The sequence below is a fragment of the Equus asinus genome, chromosome 2, assembly GCF_041296235.1.
Source record: "Equus asinus isolate D_3611 breed Donkey chromosome 2, EquAss-T2T_v2, whole genome shotgun sequence".
Lineage (NCBI taxonomy): Eukaryota > Metazoa > Chordata > Mammalia > Perissodactyla > Equidae > Equus > Equus asinus.
The window spans coordinates 36,932,915-36,960,818 of NC_091791.1; the positions used below are offsets into that span (position 1 = coordinate 36,932,915).

At 38.1% G+C, this 27,904-nt stretch overlaps 1 protein-coding gene across 3 annotated transcripts in view; it reads left to right on the forward strand.

The window, feature by feature from the left end:
* IDE (insulin degrading enzyme) overlaps positions 1-27,904 on the forward strand; it is a 101,680-nt gene that overhangs the window by 25,523 nt on the left and 48,253 nt on the right. For all 3 annotated transcript variants that reach the window (XM_014862941.3, XM_044754133.2, XM_014862940.3), the window contains exons 2-4: positions 6,374-6,558; positions 7,561-7,768; positions 11,493-11,662. In XM_014862941.3, coding sequence (XP_014718427.1) covers positions 6,374-6,558; positions 7,561-7,768; positions 11,493-11,662 — 563 coding nt within the window. The remainder of the gene's footprint in view (positions 1-6,373; positions 6,559-7,560; positions 7,769-11,492; positions 11,663-27,904) is intronic.

Consider the following 27,904-nt stretch of genomic DNA (forward strand, 5'->3'; position numbering starts at 1 on the left):
CCGGCCAACCCCAATAATGTTAGATTTTTTCACCCCTCCTTTTTCATCTTTGTGTATTTTCTTTCTCTTCCGTTATTGGACTGGTCAGAATTACCAGTACAATGTTGAATAGAAGAGATAATAGTGGCATCCTGTTTGTGGGATGGAGGATGGGGGTGTTTGTATTATTTTACCATTGAGTATGATAATTGCTGTAGTTTTTGTAGATATTTTTTCACATGAAGGAATTTTCTCCCTTCTATTTCTAGTTTGCTGACTTTTTTTAAAAGACATGAATGGTTGTTGAATTTAGTTAAATACTTTTTCTGCATCTATCAAGATGATTGTATGATTTTTCTCCTTTTTTTCTGTTCTTGTGGCTTAATGTATGCTTCTGAAAAATAAATTACTCATAACCCTATCATGTTTACTGTAGTACTAATTATTTTCACATTCCCTTTCATGCACGAGACAATTCTGTAAACTCTTCTCTCTCTTTGAACTTGCTATACATTTAGTCCTGCCATACATTTTCCTTTGTATTTTTTCTTAGCAAGCTATCATGAGATAATTTGGTTCTCAGCTCAGGGACTCCTTTGACAGATTAGGAGTGTTCTCCTAGGCTCTTTCCACTACCTATCTCTGTTTTATATGGGGAGGAAGGAGTGAAAAACTGAAAGCCTCCCTTGGAGCATTTATTTTGACCTACTTTACTTTAAATTTCCTTGTTTTTGTTATTTGGGATTGTAAGGGAGGAGAATGGGGTCAGGGCAGGGCTATGGGAGGGGTAACTGGGAGCTGGGGAAGAAGCCCTGTGTGATTTCCTTAAGGACACACCTTCTGCTCCTCCCCTTCCCACGCTTCCTCTTTCTCCATGGTTCCTGCTGTGCCATCAGTCTATTGTGTGCATGCCCTTCAACAGCTGCTGTGCCCTGCTACTTAGGGAGAATGGCAGGATTCAGTGGCTGTTTAGAAAGCATATATAACACTTTAAAGATGGGAGCGATTGTTAGGCTTAGTTTTGTACAATGGCATCTATCTCATATTTTCTAACAACCTGAAGGCTACCTGTGGAAGAAGGATACCCTCGGTCCCCAAACTAAAACTATAAGAAACCTTATGTAGTTAACTGTGTGGCAAGAAGTATAAAATGGAGATTTTGTTCATTTGCTTAAAACCTTAAAAAGTCTTTATAAAATATTCCATGTTAAACTTATCACTTTGGGGATGGACAACCATTGATATGTATGCACCAAAACTAAAACAAAATTTGCAACAGCACTTATCTCTGAAATGGTACTGCTATAAATTCCTTTAAGTTGTAACCACCCTTATTCATTTCAGGGTTCGTGTTTTCACTGTAAACTCCTTTCTGGAAGGCGCAGAGTTAGAACTGCTGACATTCTGCCTGGCACAAAGGCAAAACTTCTCATCATGGGAAAATAAGATTTAATGGACAGGATTTAGTTTATACCCACTTTTATGATATTGCTGGTATATGCAGTGAGGTATACTGGTCCCAATAACCGAAGAGCCATGGGTAGAGGGTTCCCTGAGAAATGTCGCTATTTTTTAGGTCAAGTAACATGAATAGCATTTGGGAATTGTCTTATAGTGAGGCATCCGAGGGCTCATACCACCACTACGTTGACATTCTGTCTTCCTTACCTCTGTCTTCTATGGGAACTTACCTCTGCCTTCTACGGGAAAGAAAGCATGTTTGTGATGTGGTTCTGATTCCAGGCATTTTCTCTCTGGGCACCTCCTCCACATTCAGGAATGCTGTAGGGAAGCTCGACTTCCACCTGTGGTCTTTGGAATGGGTGGATGGGTTCCACAGAAAGGAGATTTTGATTTATAATTTGACTATTAGTATGATCACTCACTTATTCGGGTTTATAGGTCATCCATTTAGAAATTAGAAATGGATCAAGTCTTAACTTTAAATATGTCTTGGGCTGTTGTGGTGCGTAAGGAGCAAAAGGCAAAATAAAATTTCTCAATCTCCTATTAAAAAGGCTGTGAAACACTTAAAGAGACATGAGAAAAAAGACTATTAAAGGTCATCTGAATAAAAGATTGCATTAAAAATTTCCACTTGGTATGGGAATTTGGAAATGACCTATTTGAGAATTTGTTTTTGCAAACCTGCAATTTAGGCTTTTATGTGTCTAGATAAAAATCCATGATCTTTCGGTGGAGGTTCTGGGTGTAGCTCTGTTAATACGATGGTGTAGCATCTGCATCTTGATAGGCCCCCTTAAATGTTGTTTGGATGTGGGGGTTTGAGTGGACACAGGACTGGGAGTTAACAGCTGAGTTCTGCTTGTGACTTTGTGCTGTGTGATCTGGGACAAGTGATTTGAGCTCCCTGAGCTTCAGATTCTTTATAAGATGAGGGGACTAGTCTACTTGAGGATCTTGTTAAAAGGCAGATTCTGGCTCAGTAGGTCTCTGGTGGTTTCTGATATTTTGCATTTTTAACAAGCTCCCAGGAAGAGCTGGTGCTGCCAGTCCATAAACTACAAAGGACCAGGTAACATCTAATGGCTCTTCTAGCTGTTACTTTCTGGGATTTTAGTCATTGTTTTAAATTCTGAACAAAATTACAAAATATGCTGTAATTACTAAACATCTCTCCAGTTTTTCAGAATGCCGAACACTGACAATACTATGCCTTATTATGAAGTTTCCAATCTATGATAGTGTCCCTGAAATTGAAAGTAATTTTATTGCTCCCAAGATTTTGACTTTGACAGGTTAAAAATATCAAATGTCTGGGAAAGCGTTTGAGTTAGCTCTAGCTTGTCATCTAAAAGAATGCTTGCTTGCTTGCTCTTTGTCTGGTGCATATTGGAGAACATTTGCAATAAATAAAATTACTCTTGAAGGCTTTATGCTAATAAGGGAGCTGAGATGGATAGACATGTGATCTCATGAGTATAAATACAGAGACAGGCAAGCTGTTGATGAATTCGTCTTTAGAGGAGGAGTCGCTGATCATTTCCTTCAGTTCTCCAGAAGGTGAGAATCAAATTGTTGTAGGACGTGTTGATAGCTATGTTACAGGTAAAGCCAGACTATGTCTATTGAATATGGATGGCTGGGGATGGGTCTTGTTTGAAAATGTTGCTACTGTTTCTTTTGGCTTTTACTTCCTCAAGAAGTCGTGATTTATGATTTGGGAGCGTTGCCAGCTTGGAAATTTATAGCTGTCCTTGATCTCATGTACAAATGTCTAAATTTTTATGGTTGGCTTATAGAGTAAATCCATCTCTGTACTTTCAGCCACACCAGGGATATTAATCAGGCATATCTTCAGTGTTGAAGTGAGTTCTATACATGCCTGTGATGGACTCTGATCATATTTTTTTTCCTCTAAGAAAATGAAAATGTGGACAGGGGAAATTGAACTCTGGAAAACATACAGAATATAGCTTATAGTTGAGGGTAGTTAACTATAATGAATTTTTCACCTCCCACAGAGTAAGATAATTTGTCCTTCCAAAGTGAGCTGTATTTATCTCCTCACTACAGTTGTGGATTAGACGGAAGTTTTAGAGCATCATCGTCATTATCATCATTACATTTGAATCATTTGTAACTCTTGGTTCCCCTAAATCAAACTAGGTGGGGCAAGCACAGAGCAAGTTGGGTGTAAACAATGACGATGGAACCAAAATAAATAGCCTTTGGATTTTTCTCCCACTGAGTGGAATCCATCTCTAGAATTCCAGCCCCTCTCTTCCTCTAGTAGAGCCTTACAGGAAGGAGCTTAGGCATTCTCTGTGGTGCACACTGAGCCTTCTTACTGTCACCTTTTAAAGATTTTATTTTTTCCTTTTTCTCCCCAAAGCCCCATGGTACATAGTTGTGTATTCTTAGTTGTGGGTCCTTCTAGTTGTGGCATGTGGGATGCCGCCTCATCATGGCTTGATGAGCGGTGCCGTGTCCGCGCCCAGGATCCGAACTGGCAAAACCCTGGGCCACCAAAGCAGAGTGTGCCAACTTAACCACTCGGCCATGGGGCTGGCCCCATTACTGTCACCTTTTATTGTTGCCCTTCTTGCTGGGGGTCCTAGTGGAGGTTGACTCATGGCTTATTTAATCTTAATGTTGCTGCTAAGTTGGAACTCATTTTTTAAAAAAATTTTTTTTTCCTTTTTCTTTCCAAAGCCCCCTAGTACATAGTTGTATATTTTTAGTTGTGGTCCTTCTAGTTGTCGCATGTGGGATGCTGCCTCAGCATGGCTTGATGAGTGGTGCCATGTCCACACTCAGGATGTGAACCGGTGAAACCCTGGCCCGCTGAAGCAGAGCACACGAACCTAACCACTCGGCCACCGGGCCGGCCTCGGAACTCATTTTTTAAAATTGTAATTTACAGTGAACCCAAATTATAGTGTTTGAAACCAGTTATGTACTGAAGGCATTTGCTGCAGTCCAAACAGATTGTCCTTTGGGAAGTACCTTAACCAGGATTATTATTAATCTTGTGCCTGTCTTTAGAGGCTTAGGTAGACCATTTTGTGTTACCCTGGGAAATTTTTTTTAACCACAAAACACCATTTTTTAAGACTTTGCCCTTAGATATTTTCATTGTCTTTGACATTGAACTTGGCTTAGGAAGTAGAATTGTTAATAATGCTTTTTCACTTCCAAATTGCTTTTGAATTTTCCAATGGTGTCCTTACATCTAAAAAATGTCAGTATTAGATTTTATGCTTTGTTTTTCAAGAAATTATTTTTACTATAAATAGGGCAAGACTGTTAGCACTATCTGTGGAAAGTACTATGTAATTTTTAAAAACCATTGTTAGACATTTAGTATGACCTATACTGTTGAACTTTAAAATTCCAAATATTCTTGTTAAAAGAAGATCTAGGGGACAGTCTTACTAAGAGCAAACTTCTTTGGGTTATCACTTGTTACTCAGAAGAATAGTTCAATGATTTCAGAGAGGAGGGTATTCTGATAAAAGCAAACTGGACTTTTCCCTCAATCTCCAGATATTTTAACATGAAAGAATAAAGATTTTATCCCAAATAATTGTATGCCTGTTTATGCCCTCTAAATCTGGATGTCTATCAGTCTTTAAGGAGCAGTCAGATCCACTTTTGTCGTCCAGGTGAGAAGCGAACGTGCTAGCACAGGGTCATTTTTCGTCTGTAGTTTCAGATATGTTTTGGCTTTTATACTGATTAGTATATTGACCTCCAAATAATAGCAGGCTCAGTTTTTCTCTCTTAAGCAGTCCCCAAGATAGACAAAAATAGCATCCATTCTTAGTTTCAAAAACATACATACTCCAAACTCTGGAAAATCCCTTCACTGCACTAATACCAACCAACACTCCTCCAGGAGTCTGTATGCTGATAGTCCCTTCCCGTCAGTGTAATTCTACCCTTCCTAGGGAAGAAAGGAGAGGACTCGCAGAGCAAGGGAAGTCCTTTGTGAGAGAATTTACCTCATATTTCTGTTAAGATCACTGGACTGTTCCTGCTCTGACATTCAGCTCTTCACCAGCTTATGAAAAATTACTTGGAGTCCTTCCAACTTTTTGTTTGTTTGTTTTTATATCCTTACTTTTGCTGCCTTCTTAGGACAGCCTAGGTCTCTTATTTTGTATTAGGACTTCACAGGATTTTTTCTCATTGGGGGTTGTTCCCTGTGTTCTGAGCTTGTGCTTATCAGACCTATGAGTTCCAGGTCTGCCCTATCTTTGAATATCATCAGATTGAGCAATATTTTGGCTAATCCATTAATAATTCTCACACAGCCTCTCACCTTACTTACTCTGATACTTCTGAAATAGTAGATATTTTTGAAATAGGTGGGAAAGCAGTTGGTAATTGACAACTCTTCTAGGTCAGCACAACGACCAACTCATGGCCTAACCCATCTTATCTCAAATCACCCTCCATGTGCTCTCCTAGATAGAAATATGGCTCCCCCAAAAACAATAGTGTTAGCATTTCTCTGAAAGAATGAAGGGTCAGAGGGAGCAGAGGAATGATTGTACCCTGTAGATAGGCCATAAGAAATTTCCTCCAGGGGCCGACCCCGTGGCTGAGTGGTTAAAGTTCGCTGCTCTGCTTCCGTGGGCCAGGGTTTCACCAGTTCAAATCCTGGGCGCGGACGTGGCACTGCTCATCAAGCCATGCTGAGGTAGCATCCCACATGCCACAACTAGAAGGACCCACAACCAAAAATACACAACTATGTACCAGGGGCTTTGGGAGAAAAAGGAAAAATAAAATCTTAAAAAAAAAAATTTCCTCTACATACTTTTATTTCTGATGATGTATTATGTGGGTTTGCTTGATGTTACTCTTTGTTCTTTAAAAAGAAAGGCAGCTACAATCCAGCAATTAATAATTTTTTTCTTTTCAGTTTCCAAAAAAAGACTTACAGCAAAATGAATAATCCAGCTATCAAGAGACTAGGAAATCATATTATCAAATCTCCTGAAGATAAGCGAGAATATCGTGGGCTACAACTGGCCAATGGTATCAAAGTACTTCTCATCAGCGATCCCACCACGGATAAATCATCGGCAGCCCTTGATGTCCACATAGGTACAATTTAAAATGGTGAATTAAGCTTTGTTCAGTTTCATTGGCCTAATGTTGACATTTATTAGAACTCTTCATATTTGTGCAAATAAAGACCTGTAGTTACCAGTTTGATGTACGTTACTTTGCGCAGTAGCCCTGTACAGCTGTTGGTAATCTACGAGTGTCTAAGTCAAATAACCTTACATTTACCAAGGGTTATGTAAAGGTTACATACCAGCTGGGTTAGGTTGTTAGGTTCCCAGCTAAGGTGACCTAGCAGCAAGGAAATTCATCCCCATCCTTTACAGTAACAGTTCGAACGCTTTCACTTTCATTCACTTTTGGTGCACTAGGAAATGTCATATTTCCTAGATTCTTGTGTGCACATTTCTTCCACATTTAAGGCTGCTTTAATCAAGTTGCTTCTTATCTATATGTACTTTTAGTGAGGCATGTTTTTCCCCCTCCCTGAAAAGCTTTTATTTAAGTCCATGGCGTTTTAGAATTGAGGAAATAAGGTCATAACCATTATGTGTTGAACAAATAATTATTCCCAAGCACAACGCAGTGTGCCTTGCAAATATCATCTAATTTGTATTCATACAACTCTCTAAGTTAGGTAGATATAGAAAAAAGTGACTGAGGCAAGACAGATAAAGTATTGTGCTCACAGTTTCACGGGTAGTAGAGCTGCTAACCCCAAACCTATGCTCTGAGCACTACGCTGTATTCTCTCCTGCATAAAACAGTGAATTCAATGCTTTCTTTCCCTCAATTGTGATTTTTGAGAAAACTAGTGTCCAGAGAGGTTAAGTCATCTGCCCAAGATCATCAACTAATTAATGGCAAAAACTGGGGCTAGAATCTAAACAATACCATTCTACAGCAGCCTATGCTTAACTGTCTCTGATCATTCAGTTGGAATTGTCATGCTAATATAAGTTCCAAATCATCTGTAATTTATCTGTACTCATAGCTGTCAACATAAAAAATGATTATATGTATTTTTCTCTTCTCTTTCAGGTTCATTGTCAGATCCTCCAAATATCGCTGGCTTAAGTCATTTTTGTGAACATATGCTATTTTTGGGAACAAAGAAATACCCTAAAGAAAATGAATACAGCCAGTTTCTCAGTGAGCATGCAGGAAGTTCAAATGCCTTTACTAGTGGAGAGCATACCAATTACTATTTCGATGTTTCCCATGAACACCTAGAAGGTGCCCTAGACAGGTAATGCTGAATAGTCTACAAATGATCTAACTTGGCACACTTATCATGTTACTATTTTTATTTTTACAAAGATATTTTCACAGCTTTATAGCTTAACGAGAGGTATTTTAACAGGTATTTTTCCCCCCTGTATTTTATAAAACAGAAAAACATAATGAGTGATGTTATATATTTACTTTGTGGTAGAAAAATAATGGCATGACTTCAAACCAGGCTTCAGGCCCATGAAATATTTTATTGACTATATTTTATTGACTTATAAAATTCTCTCCGAGCCTTCCCATTCTAAGCGGTATTATACATGAAGCATGTGATGAAGAATGAACTGCAATAGTGGATCTCTTTTCAAACCTACTCCTGTTCCAGAACGTTAGAACTTGAATATCCTATTCAGGATATTTTGACCTCCTGTTTCAACCCTGGGGACATTTTGTGAAAGTGTTTTCTGGAGTGAGCTCCATGAGGCCCATTTAATGTCTTAGTCAGTTTATTTATACAGCTAACAATTTCTGATTTTTTTTTTTTGTATCAGTGATTTGATTCATTATTCAAAGTGTGATTTTTCCTTGGTGAAGTTTTATAGTTTTCTGTGTTACCAAGAAGGCCTACGTAGTTCTGCAGCTTTTAAAGGAGCTGTCTGAAGTCTGACTTTGTGGTTTTAGTAATTGCCAGCTTTATTTGCTTACTTATATTATTAATAGTCATTTTTTTTTCTTTTAGTTCAGGTGCTCTTTTTTTTTTTAATTAAGATTATGATAGATTACAACCTTGTGAGATTTCAGTTGTACATTATTGTTAGTCATGTTGTGGGTATACGACTTCACCCTTTGTGCCCTCCCAATAGTCATATTTTTTTAAAACCTAATAGTTTGAATTTATTCCTTAGTGCAGAGAACACTAAAAAGGCAAAGGCATGGGTTCAGAATACATGACTGGGTCAAAGTAGCCTGTTTCCTACTTATTTTAGCTTGTGTTTCAATCTTTAGGCACTGGCTTTGAGATGTAATCATCTTTTATACGTATTCCCAGAGGACTTCCATTAATGAGTTCCCTGGGATCATACACTGAATTTAATTTCCTGCTTTACAGATGCTATAGCAGATGTTCATATAATAGATCTCTCTGTGATGGGGGATGCCTGTTATTTGGCTCAGAGTGAAAAAACCACTTGTGTAAGAGCATCTTTTAAAAAAAATTGATTATACTGGGTCATAATCATGACCCTTTATATGGGCCTATCCAGCTATGGTATGTAGCTGTTAGGCACTTTCCCCAGCCTGAATGTATTGAGGTAGGTAAAAGAGGTTACATGTCCAGAAATACCTGTTTCCATATATCTTTGATTATAGACTCCAGATAGATGGAGTTTCTCTTTGGATTGGTATGTGTGAAGTGCTTAGCACGGTATTGTATTCACTATGTGCTTGAAATAAATATCAAGTGCGGCTGCAGGGGTTAAGTTCACACATTCCGCTTCGGGGGCCTGGGGTTCGCCTGTTCAGATCCCAGGTGTGGACCTACACACTGCTTATCAAGCCATGCTGTGGCAGGCTTCCCACATATAAAGTAGAGGAAGATGGGCATGGATGTTAGCTCAGGGCCAGCGTTCCTCAGCAAAAAGAGGAGGATTGGCAGCAGATGTTAGCTCAGGGCTAATCTTCCTCAAAAAAAAGAAAAATCAAGTAGTGATAACAGCCTCTTTGACAGGTGGACTGTGAGGTGCAGTTGCTGAGATGTTCATAAACCCAGAAGTCTCTTAGGCCCGCTGAATAGTAGTTCCATTCAGACAGAGCCTCTGCTCTTGGCTTCATCTGAATTCTGGATCTTGTTTTTATAAGATAGGGTCTAAAATTTCTTAAGAAGAACTACTATATGAAATCATGATTTAAATTGCAACCTGATATAGGAGAGTTAATTTATTAACTAAAGGTATCTTAGTTAAACTTTGGTACTATTGTTAAAGAATAACCTCAGGGAAGGCATATTGTTTACTTAAGTTAGAGACATGTGCCATGTTATTTGTTGAATCACTGCTTATTAAAATTTTTAAATTCTCTTAATATTTCTTAAAAGCCCATAATTATGTCTTAGTCAAACTACTGTGTCACAGGTTTTTCACTCCTTTATTTTCTTCCACTAATTAAGATAGGTAGGTTTGTTTTTCTCCATGAGAAGAAAAAAATATTCAAGTAGAGCCTTTTAAAAGTAGGTCACTTAGTTTGCCGTAAAATACCTGCGTCTTAGTGAAATTACACCTAAAACTGTAAATTTAAGATTTATTTGGCTAAGAACCATCACCTGCCTTTTCCTTTTTTTTCTTGTAAGATTGGCACCTGTGTTAACAACTGTTGCCAATCTTCTTGGTTTTTTGTTTTTTTAATTCTTCTCCCCAAATCCCCCCAGTACATAGTTATATATTCTAGTTGCGGGTCCTTCTAGTTGTACTATGTGGGACGCTGCCTTAGCATGGCCCGCTGGGCGGTGCCATGTCTGCGCCCAGGATCCGAGCCAGTGAAACCCTGGGCCGCTGAAGCGGAGCTCACGAACTTAACCACTCAGCCATGGGGCTGGCCCCTCCTTTTTTAAATTAACCATATATGACAAGGATTTTCGTAGACTTGACACGTTGCAAATCTTAAATAGATTGCTGCTGTCTCCATTAGTCTGTCTTGACTTTTTGGTGTTGTGATATTGTGATTTATAAGAAGAAATACATATTTGGTCTTTGTCCCTGGTTCTGGCCCATAGCTCCAAAACTTTTGAAATTTCTTAAGTGAGGGGTACAATAAAGGTGTCTTTGTTATGTTAATAAGGTGAGTTGGGGGAAAGCCCCTAGGTAACCTGAGGTTGGGGGCTGGTTGCCAGGGGAACCAGCCATGTGATTAGAGAGTGGGAACTTTCAGTTCCACCCCCAGACCTCTAAGGACGCTGGAGAGGGGCTGGAGATTGAGTCCTGTCACCAATGACCGATGATTTAGTCAATCATGCCTAGGTAATGAAGTCTCCCTAAAACCCGGAAGCTTGGAGATGGGGGAGTTGCCATGCTCAAAGCGCATAGAAGCTCCGTGCCTTTCCCCACACCTTGCCTTATGCATCTCTTCTATCTAGCTGTTCCTGAGTTACATTCTTTTATAATAAACTGGTAAATCTAGTAGGTAAAATGTTTCTCTGAGGCTGTGAACTGCTCCAGCAAATTAACTGAACCCAAGGAGGAGGTTGTGGAACTTCTGATCTACTGTTCAGAAAGTTGGTCAGAAGCCTAGGTGACAACCTGGACTTGCAATTGGCGTCTGAAGTTGGAGGGCAGGGGGTAGTCTTGTAAGACTGAGCCCTTAACCTGTGGGATCTGATGCTATTGCCCAGGTAGAGAGTGTCAGAATTGAGTTGAGTTGTAGGACATCTAGCTGGTGTCAGAGAATTGCTTGATGGTGTGGAAAAAACACCTGGGAATTGGTGTCATAATCAGAGGCATTAATCTTTTTATATTTTCACTAATTATCTAACATCTCTGGGGTAGATTGACTTCTCTGAATTTATGTATGTCCAGTGTTATATTTTTCTTCTGTTACTTAGAACATATGTTTTTTTTTTCTTAGTAGCAATGGTAGTTCTTTCTGATTCTGTAGAATTCGTATTTCCTGTCTGTTAAGTTTCAAACATATTTTTAAAAGGCCACTCTTAAAATAGCAGCTTTCAAATTGTTAATTATGTTTCACACCCTTAGGTTTGCACAATTTTTCCTGTGCCCCTTGTTTGATGAGAGTTGCAAAGACAGAGAGGTGAATGCAGTTGATTCAGAACATGAGAAGAATGTGATGAATGATGCTTGGAGACTCTTTCAGCTGGAAAAAGCTACCGGGAATCCCAAACACCCGTTCAGCAAATTTGGGACAGGTTTGTCAACGGCAGCTTCGTGCATTCGTTCTCCTTGACCTCATTTAAACCCAAGGCCCCTTTGCACAGTATTGTATTTTACAGTTCAGGATAGTAGATTTCAGAACTCCTCATTTCTGCCTGCCTTGTTTTTTTATAAACTCAGTCTGGAGCTGAGAAGTGGTTGTTACATCATTGTTACTCCCCACTGTTTCTTAAACCATGCCCTTGTCCTTATGGTATCTGCCTGGTTCCTATGTAGGCACCTCTATTTGTGACTCATGACCTGAGATGAGGCTGAAGCTTAGTGCACCTAATAGTAATAATAATAGTGACCAAGTATGAAGCAAGTTTGTTGGTAACAAGGTATAGAATTGAATTCAGAGTTTAGAAACAATAAGAATGAAGTAGTTGTACTCCCTTTAACAGATGACTAGCATTTTGGCTAGTGGTTCAAAAAGAAGGATGTTAAACAAGAGTTGAGCCCTTGGCATTGGACTTTATGCGTAATACTCAGGATGATATTCTCAAAATTGTAGTAATAGTGACCTAAGCAATTATTTGGCCTCTAGAAGGTTACTCTGGTCATTCCATTCAAATAGGGATCTAAATATTTAAGGAGCAGAGGAGTTAGAGCTGTGAATAGATAATAACCAGTATTTCAAAGGGAGAAGATAATAGATGCTTTTATTCTGAAGTCTACCTTCCAAATAGAAGAGTATCTCCAATGCTCACTTCAAGGCTTGTTGAATTCGCCTGCTCTCATCACCTCCACCTCTACTCATCCAGATGTACAGCATCTGCTTCGGAGATGCTATATAGGAAACAGAACACACAGGGTCCCTGCTCTCCAAGTGCCGCCGTCTCCTGGAAGGAGATTAGAGGTTAGAGGGCACAACAGGGAGTAGAATAAAATGTGGAGATTCTTGATTTCATAATTGTAACTTTTTCTTTATTCAATTTTTCATTAAAAAGTACATTTAATTTAAATATTTAAGCAGTACAAAAGTGTTTAAAGTAAAAAAAAAGCAAAAACAAGAAGTCTCCCTTTTCCTCATCTATTTCTGCTAGTCCCACACACCAGATGTAATCATTAACAGGTTGCTGTGATTTTAAAATCCTGCTTTGGGGATTATAAAATTACATGAAAATAATAGATCGTTTAGTACACTTACAACTTTTTGCTTATAAGTTAATTTGGGGGACTTACTTTTAAGACTGTAAAGATAGCTTTCTTTCATTTTGGATATCATTCTGATATATCCAACAGCAGCTAGGGAATTAACATAGCCTGACAGAATCAGAAAGAGTTTTTAAAAATTGCAGTTAGAAGCAGCAATATTGTATTCTTCAGACTCACAGTACTTGGCATTCAGTATCAGCATCATTTCTAAGATGATTACTGTGGTCCCTACAATATCTGTGTAATGCTGAGTTGTTTGAAAAGCGGCTTTCATAGAGAACATCAGCATATGTAGGATATCAAAAAGGGAACGTGAGGATTAGAAAGCAAATGTCAGAATCATTAGATCCACATGATTGTTGTCCTTTAAGGAGCCGCTTTGATAGGTTAGACGCCTGGGCCAGCACTGCTGCTGTTGTGCAGAGCGTGGTGGAGCGCCTCTTCAGGAGTTGCCCTCCTTTACACAGCCTCACTGGTGACAGGTCATGATCAGCATAATCAGGAAGCAGGCTCAAGTCTTCCAGAAATAAATCCAATGAATAACGTGAGTGATATTACTTCTGGTCACAAGTGAAGAATAATCTTAAAATGTCCTAGAAGAGGGTTTCAGGAGTGATGGGCAGAGAGAAACACTGAATGGTCAGGTATGTGTGAGTGGTATTTGAGGGCATGTTTGTTGTTATAACCACTGACGAGTCTAGGCAGTTAGTGAGCAAAGTATGAGGAAATATAAACAGCTCACAGATGAGTGAAAATATGATATGTATAAATAATGCAAATGTCAGGTTACCTTCTGATTTGGGGAATATAAACTAACGTTGAACTTTTTGGAGTAGAGGTCCTGTCCATTTTTAAGGTCACAGATACATTTGAAAATATGACAAAAGCTGCGTAGCCTAGCCCCAGATATTACACATACATAAAATTTTGCAGAAGTGATCCTTGAATCCTTGTCAGTAATTCATGCTTAATTTACATCTGTTATTTTTGAGTGACTTCAGATGTTTCTGTGAACATGGACCCTTTTGTCCATCAAGGGATTATGATTTATTATTTTAATATTAATATTTAAAATATTAAAATATTATTTAAGTAATAATATTTTGTTATAATTTATTATAATAATATTTAAATTTGCTATAATATTATTTAAATAATAATATCAGGAAAAGCTGGGTATTTTTAAATGAACAGAAAACAAGTGTTGTGTTATTTATTTTTGAGAAAACCTTAAGATGTTTGTCCTTTTCACTGGTTTTTCATGCTTCAAAAACAGTATAGAGGGGGGCAGCCTGGTGGTGCAGTGGTTAAGTTTGCACGTTCCACTTCAGTGGCCCAGGGCTCACTAGTTTGGATCCTGGGTGCCAGCCTATGCACTGCTTATCAAGCCATGCTGTGGCAGGTGCCCCACATGTAAAGTAGAGGAAGATGGGCATGGATGTTAGCTCAGGGCCAGTCTTCCTCAGCAAAAAGAGGAGGATTGGCAGCAGATGTTAGCTCAGGGCTAACCTTCCTAAAAATATATATATATATATATATATATATATATGTATATAGAAAATAGTACAGTGGCTTACAAACTTTTTTTATACAATCCAGTAAGAACCATATTTTACTTAGCAGCTCAGAGCACATATATGTGTGTTTGTGTAAACAGCTGAGACAAAAGTTTTACCAAACAATATCTATCTTACGTCTTGGTTTGTAGTCTGGTAACCTCTTGTTGTATTGTTTCTTTAAAAAAATTCTAGTCTGCCAATATATTAAATTTATTTCATTAAATCAAATGCATGGGTTCACAGTTTAAATAATGCCAAGTGATAAGCAGTCATTTCAGTAGAGTCAGAAAAACTTTTTTTGGTAAAACTCAAAGTTTTATTTGGTAAAACTCAGCACTCATTCATGAACAAAACAAAAAGCTCTTGAGCTGATAAAAACCTGTGTCAAACATGATGGTTAATGGTGAAGTTTCAAAAAGATTTCCACTGAAAGGCAAAAACAAAACTAGAATACCCTGTAATCACTTTTTTGGTCTGCCCTACTATATATATACTAATCATTGCAGTAAGTCAAGGAAAAAATGTAGTATGTAAGAGGTAGAAAGAAAGCAAAAGAACCTTTCTTATTTCCACATTGTATGATTGCGTAAAAATATTCAAGAAAATCTTCCAATCACCCATTAGAAATAAGATAATTCACCAAGGTTGCCAAAATAAGAGAAACTCACTAAAATTGCATTCTTGTATCAGTAGTAGTCAATTAGAAAAATGCTTCAGGAAAAATGATTTAATTCACAATATAAAAATAGCTATAAGGTATTGAGAAATGAATCTAACAAAAGAACAAGAAATACGTAATGGTTATAAAAGAATGCCTGAGTAAATGGGGAGATAAGTCATGTTCATGAATGGGTAAACTCAATATCACACAGGTAAATTCACCCCAAAGTGATCTAAATTCAATGCACTGCCAGTTGAAAGCCCTAGAAGTTTTTTTTTTAGGAACTTGATAATCTGATTATAAAATTAATAAGAAAGAGTAAAGGGCCAAGAATATCTAAGATAATTTTGAAGAACAACAAAACAGGGACAGCTTCTTTGAACTTAGAACTAAAGTTCTAGTTGTTACAGTAGTGGAATTGGTGCAAGGATACACAAAGATAACAGAACAGATTATAGATCCTAGAAACGTATCCACAAATATGTGGAAACTTGACATAAGCCAGAGAGGTACATTACAAATGAGTAAGGAAAGGATGGACTTTTCAATAACTGGTGCAGGGGCAATTAGGTATCCATGTAGAAATAAGAAAAATTAGATCTCATCTCACACTATGCACAAAAATAAATTTCAGGTCAATTAGACCTAATTATAAAAGAAAACTTTACAACATTTAGAAGAAGATATAGGAGAGGGTTTTCTATCTTAAGATAGGAAAACATTCTTAGGCACACAAAGCACAAATCATATCTTTTAGAGATAAAGACAAACCATAGGTTTAAAGATAAATTTGACTTCATTAAAATTTAAAATTTCTGTTCAATAGAGACACAAAAAAGACAAGCTGCATACCCAGTGAAGATATTTGCAAAGCATATAACAGATGAAAACTTCTACAAGTAAAAAACTAAAGGAAAAAGCTCACTAGAGAAATAGGCAAAGGATATGAATATGGAATTCATAGAAGAGGATATTTGAATGGCTAGTAAACATAGGAAAGATGCTCAACTTACTAGTAATCAGGGAAATACAAAATAAAACAATAATGAGATACCATTTCACACCTATCAGGTTGGCAACAGTTGAAAGTCAGACACAGCTAAGTATTGTGTTGGTGAGGATGTAGAAGAACAGAACCTCATACCCTGTTGGTGGGAAAATAAATTGGTTCATCTACCTTGTAAAGCAATTTGGCAATATCTCATAAAGTGATGCCTATGCCCTTTGACCCAGGGAATCCACTTCTTGACATAGACCCTAGAGAGAAACACCTCTAGCAGATGTGCATGAGAAACAGATAAAAAAATGTTCATGAAACATTTTTTGAACTAGTGAAAAATAGGAAATGACTTAAATGTCAACAGTTGAGTAAATTAAGTACATTTTTGTGTGTTCATACAGTGGAATATTCTTGAGCAGTTAAAATGAGCTAGAACTCATGTGTCAAACTAGATAAAGAGCAAAATATTTTGTGCAAAATATAGGTTGCAGAATATGTTTAGTATGATAGCTTTCTATAAAATTTGAAGACAGGCAAAACAGTACATATAGCATATTGTTAATGTCTATGTATGTATATAATATAGTATAAAATATGCACAAGAATGACTAAATTTTGATTAGTATCCTTGGGAAGAGAGACAGAGAGAGAGAAAGGGAAGAGACTTTAGCTCTGACCTTAATGTTTTATTACTGGGGGAGGGAATTTGTAACAAATATGGCAAAATGTGAAGAGTGAGGAGTGACATCAGCATCATGGCAGAGTGAGTTGTTCCATTTGTCTCTCCCCTCTAACTTACAACCAGTCAGACATCCATTGACCAACAAAGGGCTCCCTCAACAGCACACCAGAACGCCAGAGAGATCCCAATGGTGACGTCTGAGACTACAGTGACATCATAAGCAGCAAGACACCAGCAACGTCAGAGGCACAAGCAGCACAAGGAGGGCACTGATGACACCTCTAGCAGAGCCCAGTGAAGGGTGGAAAGTGCAGGCTCTCAAATACAACCAGAAGCAGCTCAGAACCAAAGTAAGCAAAGCTGTACCCAAATAAGAAAGGTGTTTACCACCACAAATGCGTCAGCAGAGGATCACCTCATCCAATACTGTGAAGAACTGCAGTAACACTGCAGAACAGAAAGAAAATGACAACTCTACAGAAACCAAACTTGAAGTCACAGAAGATTGCACTGTAACTGACAGAGAATTCAAAAATAGCTGTAATAAAGAAACTCAATGAATTACAAGAACACTCAGAGTTTTCATGAGTTCAATGAGCTCATGAATAAAATTAATGAACAGAAGGAGTACTTCACCAAAGAGATTGAAACTCTGAAAAAAAACCAAACTGGAGTTCTGGAGATGAACAACACAATGAGGTGAAAAATAAAGTAGAAAGCATTGAAAATAGAGCTGACCATATGGAAGAAAGAATTAATGAGCTCGAAGATAGAAATCTAGAACAGTTCAGGTGGGAGTGGAGAGAGAATTAAGATTTTTTTAAATGAAGAAATTCTATGAGAAATATCTGACTCAATTAGAAAAAGCAACATAATAGGTAGCCCAGAAGGAGAAGAGAGGGAAGGAACAGAGTGCCCATTCAAAGAAATAATAGCTGAGAACTCCGCAAACCTGGGGAAGGAACTGCATATACAAGTATATGAAGCTAATAGAACTCCTAATTATCTCAGTGCAAAAAGACCTTCTCCAAGGCATATAATATTAAAACTGTCAAAAGTCAATGACAAAGAAAGAATATAAGCGTGACCAGAGAGAAAACACCTTACAAAGGAACCCCCAGCAGGTTATCAGCAGATTTCTCAGCAGAAACTATACAGGCTAGGAGAAAGTAGAATGATAGTTTTGTCTTTCAATATTCAAACATATCAGCCAAGAATACTCTCCAGCAAAGTATCCTTCAGATATGAGGGAGAAATAAAAGCTTTGCAAGACAAACAAAAGCTGAGGGAGTTCATTGCCACTACCTGCCTTGTAAAAAATGTTAAAAGGAACCCCCCTACCTGAAACAAAAAGGCAAAGGTTTACAAAGCTTTGAGCAAGGAGATAAACAGAGTCAGAAAATTGCAACTCTACCAGAATAGGTTAGTAAACATTTAATTATAGCATAAAGACTAAAGGGAGAGAAAGGCATCCAAAATAATTATAACTACTTGAGTTTGGTCACAAGCTCACAACACAAAAAAGGATAATTTGTGGTAACAAAAACATAGAAAGGGAAAAGGAAGAGGACAGAACCTGCATAGGCTAATGGAGATAAGATGCTATCAGCAAAACAAGGACTGTCTCATCTGTGAGATCTTTTGTACAAACCTCATGGTAACCACTAAACAGAAAATCAGAGCAGAGTCACAAATCATAAACAGAGAAAACTGAGAAAAACGTCACAGAAAACCACCAAACTCCAATGGCAGACAAAAATACAAGAGAAAGAAACAGTGGAAAAATAGGACAAGCAGAAAACAAAAGATAAAATGGCAGTATTACCTGAAGAATCCACCAGAAAATGATTAGAGGGGCTGGCCCTATTGCCTAGTGGTTAAAACGTTCACACATTCCGCTTCGGCAGCCCAGGGTTTGCAGATTGGGATCCTGGGTGCAGCCTAGCACTGCTTGTCAAACCATGCTATGGTGGTATCCCATATGTAAAATAGAGCAAGATTGGCACAGATGCTAGCTCAGTGACAATCTTTCCCAAGCAAAAAGAGGAAGATTGGCAACAGATGTTAGCTTGGGGCCAATCTTCTTCACACACAAAAAATTTAAAAAATTAAAAATAATTAATGAATAAAGTTGCAGAGTAAAAAATCAACATACAAAAATCAGTTGCATGTCTATATACTAACAATGAGCTAGCAGAAAGAGAAATCAAGAATACAATCCTGTTTACAGTCACAACGAAAAGAATAAAATACCTAGGAATAAATTCAACCAAGGAAGTGAAAAACTATATACTGAAAACTATAAGACATTATTGAAAGAAATTGAAGAAGACATAAGGAAATGGAAAGATATTCTGTACTCATGGATTGGAAGAATAAACATAGTTAAAATGTCCATAATACCAAGCCAGCCCTGATGGCCTAGTGGTTAAAATTTAACACTGTCACCACTTTAGCGGCCCAGGATTGTTTTCCCTCTCATGGAACCACACCATCCATCTGTCAGTTGCCATGCTGTGGCGGTGGCTTGCCTAGAAGAAATAGAATGACTTACAGCCAGGATATACAACCATGTACTGGGGCTTTAGGGAGCGGGGGGAAAAGGAAGATTGGCAACAGATGTAAGCTCAGGGCAAATCCTTCCCAGTGGGGTGGGAGTGGGGGTCCATATTAGCGAAAGCAGTCTACAAATTCAATGCAATCCCAATCAGAATCCTAACATTTTTCACGGAACTAGAACAAAGAATCCTCAAACTTTTATGGAACAACAGAAGACCCTGAAGAGCCAAAGCAACCCTGAGAAAAAAGAACAAAGCTGGAGGCATCACAATCCCTGACTTCAAAATGTACTACAAAGCTATAGTAATCAAAACAGCATGGTACTGGCAGAAAAACAAACACACAGATCAATGGAACAGAATTGAGAGCCCAGAAATAAAACCATACATCCATGGACAGCTAATCTTCAACAAAGGAGCCAAGAACATACAATGGAGAAAGGAAAGTCTCTTCAGTAAATGGTATTGGGAAAACTGGACTACCACCCGTGAAAGAATGAAAGTAGACCATTGTCTTATACCATACACTAAAATTAACTCAAAATGGATTAAAGACAAATGTAAAACCTGAAACCATGAAACTCCTGGAAGAAAACATAGGCAGTACACTCTTTGACATCAGTCTTAGCAGCATATTTTGAATACCATGTCTCCTGAGGTGAGAGAAACAAAAGAAAAAATTAACAAATGGGACTATATTAAACTGAAAAGCTTCTACACAGCAAAGGAAACCATGAACAAAACGAAAAGACAGTCCACAAACTGGGAGAAAATATTTGCAAATCATATATTCAATAAGGGATTAATTTCCAAAATATATAAAGAAGTCATACAACTCACCACCAAAAAAACGAACAACCTGATCAAAAAACGGGCAGAGGATATGAACAGACATTTTTCCAAAAATATATGCAGATGGCCAAGAGACACTTGAAGAGATGTTCAACATCACTAATTATTAGGTAACTCCAAGTCAAAACTACAATGAAATATCACCTCACACTCATCAGAATGGCTATTATTAAAAAGACAAGAAATAACAAGTGTTAGAGAGGCTCTGGGGAAAAGGGAACCCTCACACACTGCTGGTGGGAATGCGAACTTGTGCAGCCACTATGGAAGACAGTATGGAGATTTCTCAAAAAATTAAAAATAGAAATACCATATGATCCAGCAATTCCACTTCTAGGTATTTATCCAAAGAACATGAAAATATTAATTCAAAAAGATATATGCAGTTCTTTGTTCATTGCAGCATTATTCACAATAGCCAAGACTTGGAAGCAACCTAGGTGCCCATCAACAGATGAATGGATAAAGAGTAATGATATGTATATATACAATGCAATACTACTCAGCCATAAAAAAGATAAATCCTGCCATTTGCAACAACATGGATGGACCTTGAGAGTATTATGCTAAGCGAAATAAGTCAGACAGAGAAAGACAAATATTGTATGATTTCACTGGCATGTGGAAGACAAACACACAGAGAAGGAGACTAGATTGGTGGTTACCAGGGGGAAAGGAGGTGGGGGGGAGGGTAAAAGGAGTAAAGGGGCGCATATGTGTGGCGACAGATGGAAACTAGACTTTTGGTGGTGAGCATGATGCAGTCTATACAGAAGCCTAAATATAATGATGTACACGTGAAATTTACACAATGTTATAAACCAGTGTGACCTCAATAAAATAATTAACAAAAAAACTGGGGGCTTGAAAGTTAAAAAACAATGTGAAGAGTGATAAAACTGGGTGGTTAGTAGATAAGTGTTAATTTTGTACTTCTGTATTAAAATATTTCACAATTTTAAAATTGAAAGAGAAATGTGAAATATTTCTTGTTCCTGCTTATCTAACAAAAATGGGAAAATGAAAGACTGAAAGGGTGACACTTTTCAAGATAAGCAAGAGAGAGCACACTTCTGTGTGTAAGTGAGGACTCTCTGTGTGTTTACTACTTAAGTATGTCTGTGTCAAAGAAACATGTAGGTTACCTGTCTTTTTCTATTAAACATTCGATTTTGCAAACCTTTGTCTGACAAAATGGGACAAGCCCTCAAATTGCTCTTCTTCCTCCTGTGTCTTGGGTTCCATCATCAGATCTCACATTCTCAAACTGACATCTGGCAATCGTTTTTTGTTTTGAGTCATTGACTTTGTTTGAAAGTTGTTTTCATAGATAGTCTGTGCTAAGGCTGTCTCCACACATATGTCTTCATTAAATCCTTGTATGATTCTCCTAGCCTCAGACTTCAACCAGGAATCCCACCTCCATTAGCATATTCCCAAGTGGTTTAAAATTTGGCCTCTAAAGTTGGACACTACTGGGTTTGACTGCTCTCCCAGTGGCCAGCTGAGAGACTCTGGGCAAGTTTCTCAACTTCTGTAAGCCTGTTTCCTCCCGTGTCAGGTTGATGTGAGAATTAAAGGAGGTTGTGCATGTGAAGTAGTTAGCAAAAAGTGTGGCCATAATAGTGCTCAATAACTGATAGTAGCCTTTATAATAACGATATAATAGCAGATTGGTAGCTGTGAAAGACATAGAAACTTTGAAAAGGTCCTTGTCATGAAGGGTGAGGTGGCCAGTCACAGGCTGCTTGAAGAGCCAGTGGGTTTGATGAACTGATTATGGGGCAGTATGTTATTAGAGAAGTGTCATTCTCTTCTTGAACTGAACCCATGGTTGGTGTCCACATTGGCTTTTTCCCTTCATGTATCATTCACATACACCTTTAGTTTTAGGTCCATAGTTCCTGATAATTTGGATGTCTTTTCTCTGCCCTGTTGCCTTTTTTTTTCCTTTGCCTTTACATGGAATAAAAACAGGAGCAATTGAATTTTTAAGGGTAGTTTGGAACAGGAAAGGATAAAACTTAATTCTCGTTATTCTTTAGTGATGTGTTTCTCGTGAACATAACCCCACAGTCACCATGGGAGCAACTGGGTTTAGTCAGCTGGGAAGGAAATAAAAGGAAGTCAAGATGTGGGTGAGGGAAACAGAACAGGTGGAATGAAAGGCGAAGTGGGAGGGCATGTGGAAATAGAGGGTGGTGCTGCATTTCAGATGTGGGTGACGTTTTTCTTACTTCATTGTTTACTCTAGGATGCTTTGTAGCATGGGCTGTAGGATTATAAGAGTCTGAGTAGGTTGTTATAAGTGAGGCCAAATGATCTCTCTTTCTCTCTCAATTGACAAGTATTTTTTTAAAGTCCCCCGACATGTAAAATGCCTTAGAAAATGTGAAGAAGTATAATCGATGTCTTTGCATTCAGGGTGCTTATAGTTTAGTTGGAGAGGCAAGGCAAACCCAGGATTTCGTTGAAGTATAATCTCAAGTTTGATTTTTCAGGATCTTTATCTCTTTCTCTTCCTCCTCCTTCTTGCTAATTTTTATTGAGTGCTGTGTTCAGCACTTTGCCAGGATTACTTAATTCTCACAATATCTCCAGTAGGTACGTGCTCTTATTATTTCCATCTTACAGATGAGTAAACTAAGGCTTAAGAGAAGGTAATTAAGTTGCTTGGGGTCACTCAGCTTTTAAGTGCTGGAGCCAGGATCTGAACCCAGATCTGGTGCTTTTAACCACTGTTCTATTCTGCCTGCTTTAGGGTTGCCAGAATTAAATTCTGTGGGATCTCAGAGGAGTTGCAAATTGAATTCTCCTGAAGGGTGGTTAGGATTTTCTTAAGCAGAAGGAAGAGCCAGATTGCATCTTTGGGAATGTAATTTAACATATTCCTCTGTCCTCTGTATCTCCACAAATTGGCAATTGGATATAGAGGCTTGATCATCAGATTCATGTTTGACTTTTCTTGGACAAGGCTTCATAGGTGCTCATGTGTTCTTCCATCAGGGGCGCATAATGTCTAGTTTTCTATTTATGATGTTGCAACCATTGATCTTCGATGCATCACCTGTCTAATTCTAATTCTGTTATTCCTTCTCATATTGATTAGCTTGACTACTGCTAAAAAAAGAAAATCTCTTCTACTATCTGGCTACCCAGTGGTACAGTTATTATAGGAAAGGCAGGACAAATGTTTGACTCATTCCCTTCATTTACCAGTTTTCAAAATATTGAGTTGGTTCCCTAGCATCCATGAATGATGACTAATTTTTTTTTTTAGTATCACGATCAACTCATGGATATAAAAATATTTAATGTTTCAGCCTACTTAGTCATTTATTATTCCCTAAACTTTTCCATGGATTTTGTTATTGTCTTTTTTGTTTTTTCTTTGCTAGGAAATGTGTCAATGGAAAACTAGAAATTTACTGAAAGCTAGAACTGGATTAATCAACTGTACATGCCTTATGGCATTTAAGAGGTTTTCACTTCAATTCCTTCTCTCTCATAACTCACATCTTGTACTTGCATGTACTTACCCAGCTGTAAAAGAGTTGTCCTTTCTAATTTTATAGGAAAATTCTTAATCTCAAAAAGCTTTAGTCTCTTCCAGGATTTTTAGAAGATTGATACAGTGAGAAGAAAGAGTTTTTTTTTTTTAAAAGAGCATTTTTTTTTTTAAATATTTTATTTTATTTTTTTCTTTTTCTCCCCAAAGCCCCCCGATACGTAGTTGTATATTCCTTGTTGGGGGTCCTTCTAGTTGTGGCATGTGGGATGCTGCCTCAGCGTGGTTTGATGAGCAGTGCCATGTCCGCGCGCAGGCTTCGAACCAACAAAACACTGGGCCACCTGCAGCAGAGAGCACGAACTTAACCACTCAGCCACGGGGCCAGCCCCAAGAAAGAGATTTTTTTTTAAAAAGTTCATAATAATTCCAAGTAACTAACCGCATATGTATTAATCTAACCTTAAGAATCTTGGGTTTTCAGAGAACGTTTAAGATTTTTCAGGGTTATGACTATCAAGTTGACTTTTCTCTGAGAACCTTATCGGACATGCAGTTGGAGACAGCTCTAGTTTCTTAAACAGATTTCTAAAACTTCACCCTCACTCCTTCCCACAGAGTGTAAGAAATATATAGCTGGCTTCAGAATTTTCCCAGAAAATAAATTCTATTTCCTTGAAAATTAGCATTCTTATACATTAGTATTGTTTGTAAATGTTTTTTAAAAAATAGAATTTAAAGTAGGTGTTAGTATGGAAATATAAAATAGCATTTACTGAACTTTACAATTTACAAAACCTTCCTCATATCCATTATCACTTTCGTAAGCTTCTCAACAACCCAAGTTCGTATTAAGTGCTTATTATCTGATAGATGCTGCACCGAGCCATAGCACAGATTATTCGTTTAATCCTCACAGTGGTCCTGTGAGTTGGTTCTCTTATTATTCTTATTTACAAATAAGGAAACTGGGGCTCGGAGAGGTGAAGAAGCTCGCCTGTGTCTCACAGCTAGGAAAGGAAGGGGTCAGGAGGTGAGCCCTTGCTCTGAACAACGGGGCGTGTATCCATATTACCCCTATTTTACAGATAAGATAAACGACCCCTTGGAGATATTTGGAGACTTTTCCAAGGTTGCGTGATAGAGTCAGGACAAGAAATCCTGAAACTCCCAACTGCCAAGCCACTGCTCTCTCTCTCTCTGCTCTTTCCCGGCAGGCCCAGAGTGGAAGGGCCCCAGCAGGCCAGCACCCCGACACCCTCAGTCTCCTGCTGGAGCTGACTCTAATGGTGACAGAGCCAGAAAGGCAGGATTCACGATTTTGGTAGCATTTTAATTTGTTGTAAATAATCCAGCTGAGTTAGAACTAAATTACGGCACTTAGGTGTCTAGAGACTACACTGGTGTTTGTTATCCCAGCCATATTCACATTTCCTCCACACGTGGATTCTTAGGCAGAGGAAAGTCACCTGGACCATTTACTGAGCTAGCTTTCCTACTTCAGCCCACAGTTTTTATGATACACTCAGAAGCCAGAAGTCCCTCCCACAATTCAAATCATAGCATTAGTAGCTGCTGTTTATTGTGTGTTTGTTTTCTGCGATATGTCAAGTATAGTGTTAAATACTTTAACATTTTTTATAAATTTATTATTTGTTGTCAAAGAGATAGGTAGAAAAGCATTTATCAGATCATTCTCTACACACTACTTGAAAAAACAGAACATTACAAATATAGTTTGAGCATCTGATGTAACTTCTCCAATTGCGTTTTCTTCCCTACCTGAGAGAGAACCACTATCTTCAGTTTGGTGATTATCGTTCCCATGCTGCTACTTTTTTTTGCTGAAGAAGATTAGCCCTGAGCTAACATCTGTGCCAGTCTTTCTCTACTTTATATGTCAGTTGCTGCTACAGCATGGCTGGTGAGTGGTGTAGGTCCACACCTGGGATCTGAACCCACAAACCCAGGCCACCAAAGCGGAGCATGCCAAACTTAACCACTACACCGCAGGGCCAGCCCCTCCATGCTTCTTTATAAAAGCATTGCTAGTCATGTATTTACCTCTAAGCAACATATTGTATCGTTTTTTAAGCTACATAAAAATGTATTTTATTGTGAGTGATCTCTGCCACTGGTAGCTTTTCCTTCAATGTTATGTTGTTTGTAAGAGTTATCCTTATTGGTGAGTGTACCTCTGATAAATTTTTTATTTTTATTTTTGCTGCTATTTGAAAACTTCATTGAATGCATGTACCATTATTTATCCATTTTCCTATTAAGGAAACAGTGCTGCTATCTGTGAGCATTCTCCTATGTGTTTCCTTGTACACAGAGTTCTCTAGGGTACTGGGAGTGGAATTCTAGGAGTGGAATTACTGAGTTATAGTAGGCTATGTACATCTTCAGATTCAGCAGATATGCCAGACTGTTTCCTCTGGTGGTTGGTTCAATAACACTCTCTCATGCAGCGTCTGAGTTCTCATTTCTCCACACCCTAAATAGCACTTGGTGTCATCAGACTTTCTGTTCTATTTATTGGATGCTAAATATTAGTCTTATGCGTTTTCAAGTGTATTTTTTTTCTCTAATTTGATGTGAGCCTACCACTGTCAAGGTAGGAGATTGAGCCTAAGAGAATTAGTAAAGTAACTTGTTCAAGGTCATGCCACCAGAAGATGGATAGCATGGATGGCTCTGCCAATACCAATGCCAGTGCCTGTTCCTCTGCACCTCCCTACCTGGGGATCCTGGCGCTGACAGTAACAGAGTCCACTCAGTAATTTAAGGACTGATTTTGGAATTCCGTGCTTTATGTCCTACTTTTCCTTTCATTTCCTCATCTAGCTGTTTCTTGAGAACTTCCACCAGCTAGCTTTCCTGTTTTTAGAAAACTCTTTTAAAGGATTTGTTATAAAAGGGTTAGTAAACTGAATAGCAAGCCTGACTCTTCTGCCCATTTGTATCTAGTATCCATGTTTCTCTGTCATGTATTGAGAGCTGACTATCCTGACTCAGGAGAGTCATAGGGGAGAACCTTTTTTTCTTTCTAATACAGGAGCTTCTAAGGATACGCAACTGCCATTCTTGGCTGTGTTCCCAAATGGACCACAGTTTCCTTCTGTCATCATGTATTAGAAAGACTGAAAACATCTAGGCAGCAAAGAAATGAATAGGTAGATTCATAGAATAGTATCTATTTGCGGCTATAAGCTACTTTCAGAACAAAAGTGATTGAGCCTCTGTTTAGCAGTTTGACCAGAGATCCAGTTTTGTAGCTTAGGTGAACCAGGTTGCTGTTGACGGTGGTTCTTTTAGCTCATTTCCTTTTAAGTTTTTGTTGAAGTATAGTAAATATATAGAAATGTGTGTGTGGCTTGTATAAATTGTTGTATAAATTGTTGTTTTTACTTTTCCTGCTATTTGAAGAATCAGCTGAATGAATGAATGAATGTATTTCTATTATTTATGTACGATTTTGAATTTTCAAAAACTGAGCACACCATGGAACCAGCACCAGGTCAAGAAATCAAACATTGCCAGCACCTCACTAGTCCTCTTTGTATCCCTTTGTAGTCACTATCCACCCAGCCAAGGGTAACCTCTGTTCTGACTTCTCATACCCAGATTAGTTTTGCCTGCTTTTATGCTTTATTAAATGAAATGATACAATGTATACTCTTTTTGTGTCTGTCTTCTCTCATTCAACCTTAAAGTTGTGAAGTTCATCCATACTATTGCATATAAACAGTGGATTATTCATTCTCTTTGCTGTGTAGTATTCTGTTGTAGTCCTTTGGCTCATTTTAATATAGTGTTGTCAGTATTTTGCCAGTGATCCATGTTTTAGTGTGTTTGGGGTCTGTCGCTGCCTTATCTCTGTGTTTTAAAATAGACCTAAAGATAAAGGGTAGGGATTAGAATGGTAAGGTATTCAGATATATTAAAATCAAAGCAGAATGAACTATGGCCGGTCAACCTGAAAGAATTTGAAGTTCTAGATGAAGGTCATAGTCTTGGTCTTTGTAAGTTTGGATTTGAGATTTTTGTTTAGCCAGAATATTGACCAGATTGTGAATAGGCAAATCAGGTCACATTTAGACTAAAAATCTCATTTCTATCTAACACATTTATAGTCTGTTGAAATCAAACTTAATTTCTCCACTTTGGTGTCCCGGTGTGTCGATCTTGGTTCACAAATTATAGGAATCGGAGCCTGTCAGTATAAATGACTAAGGAGGTGATGAAGACTAGTCCCTC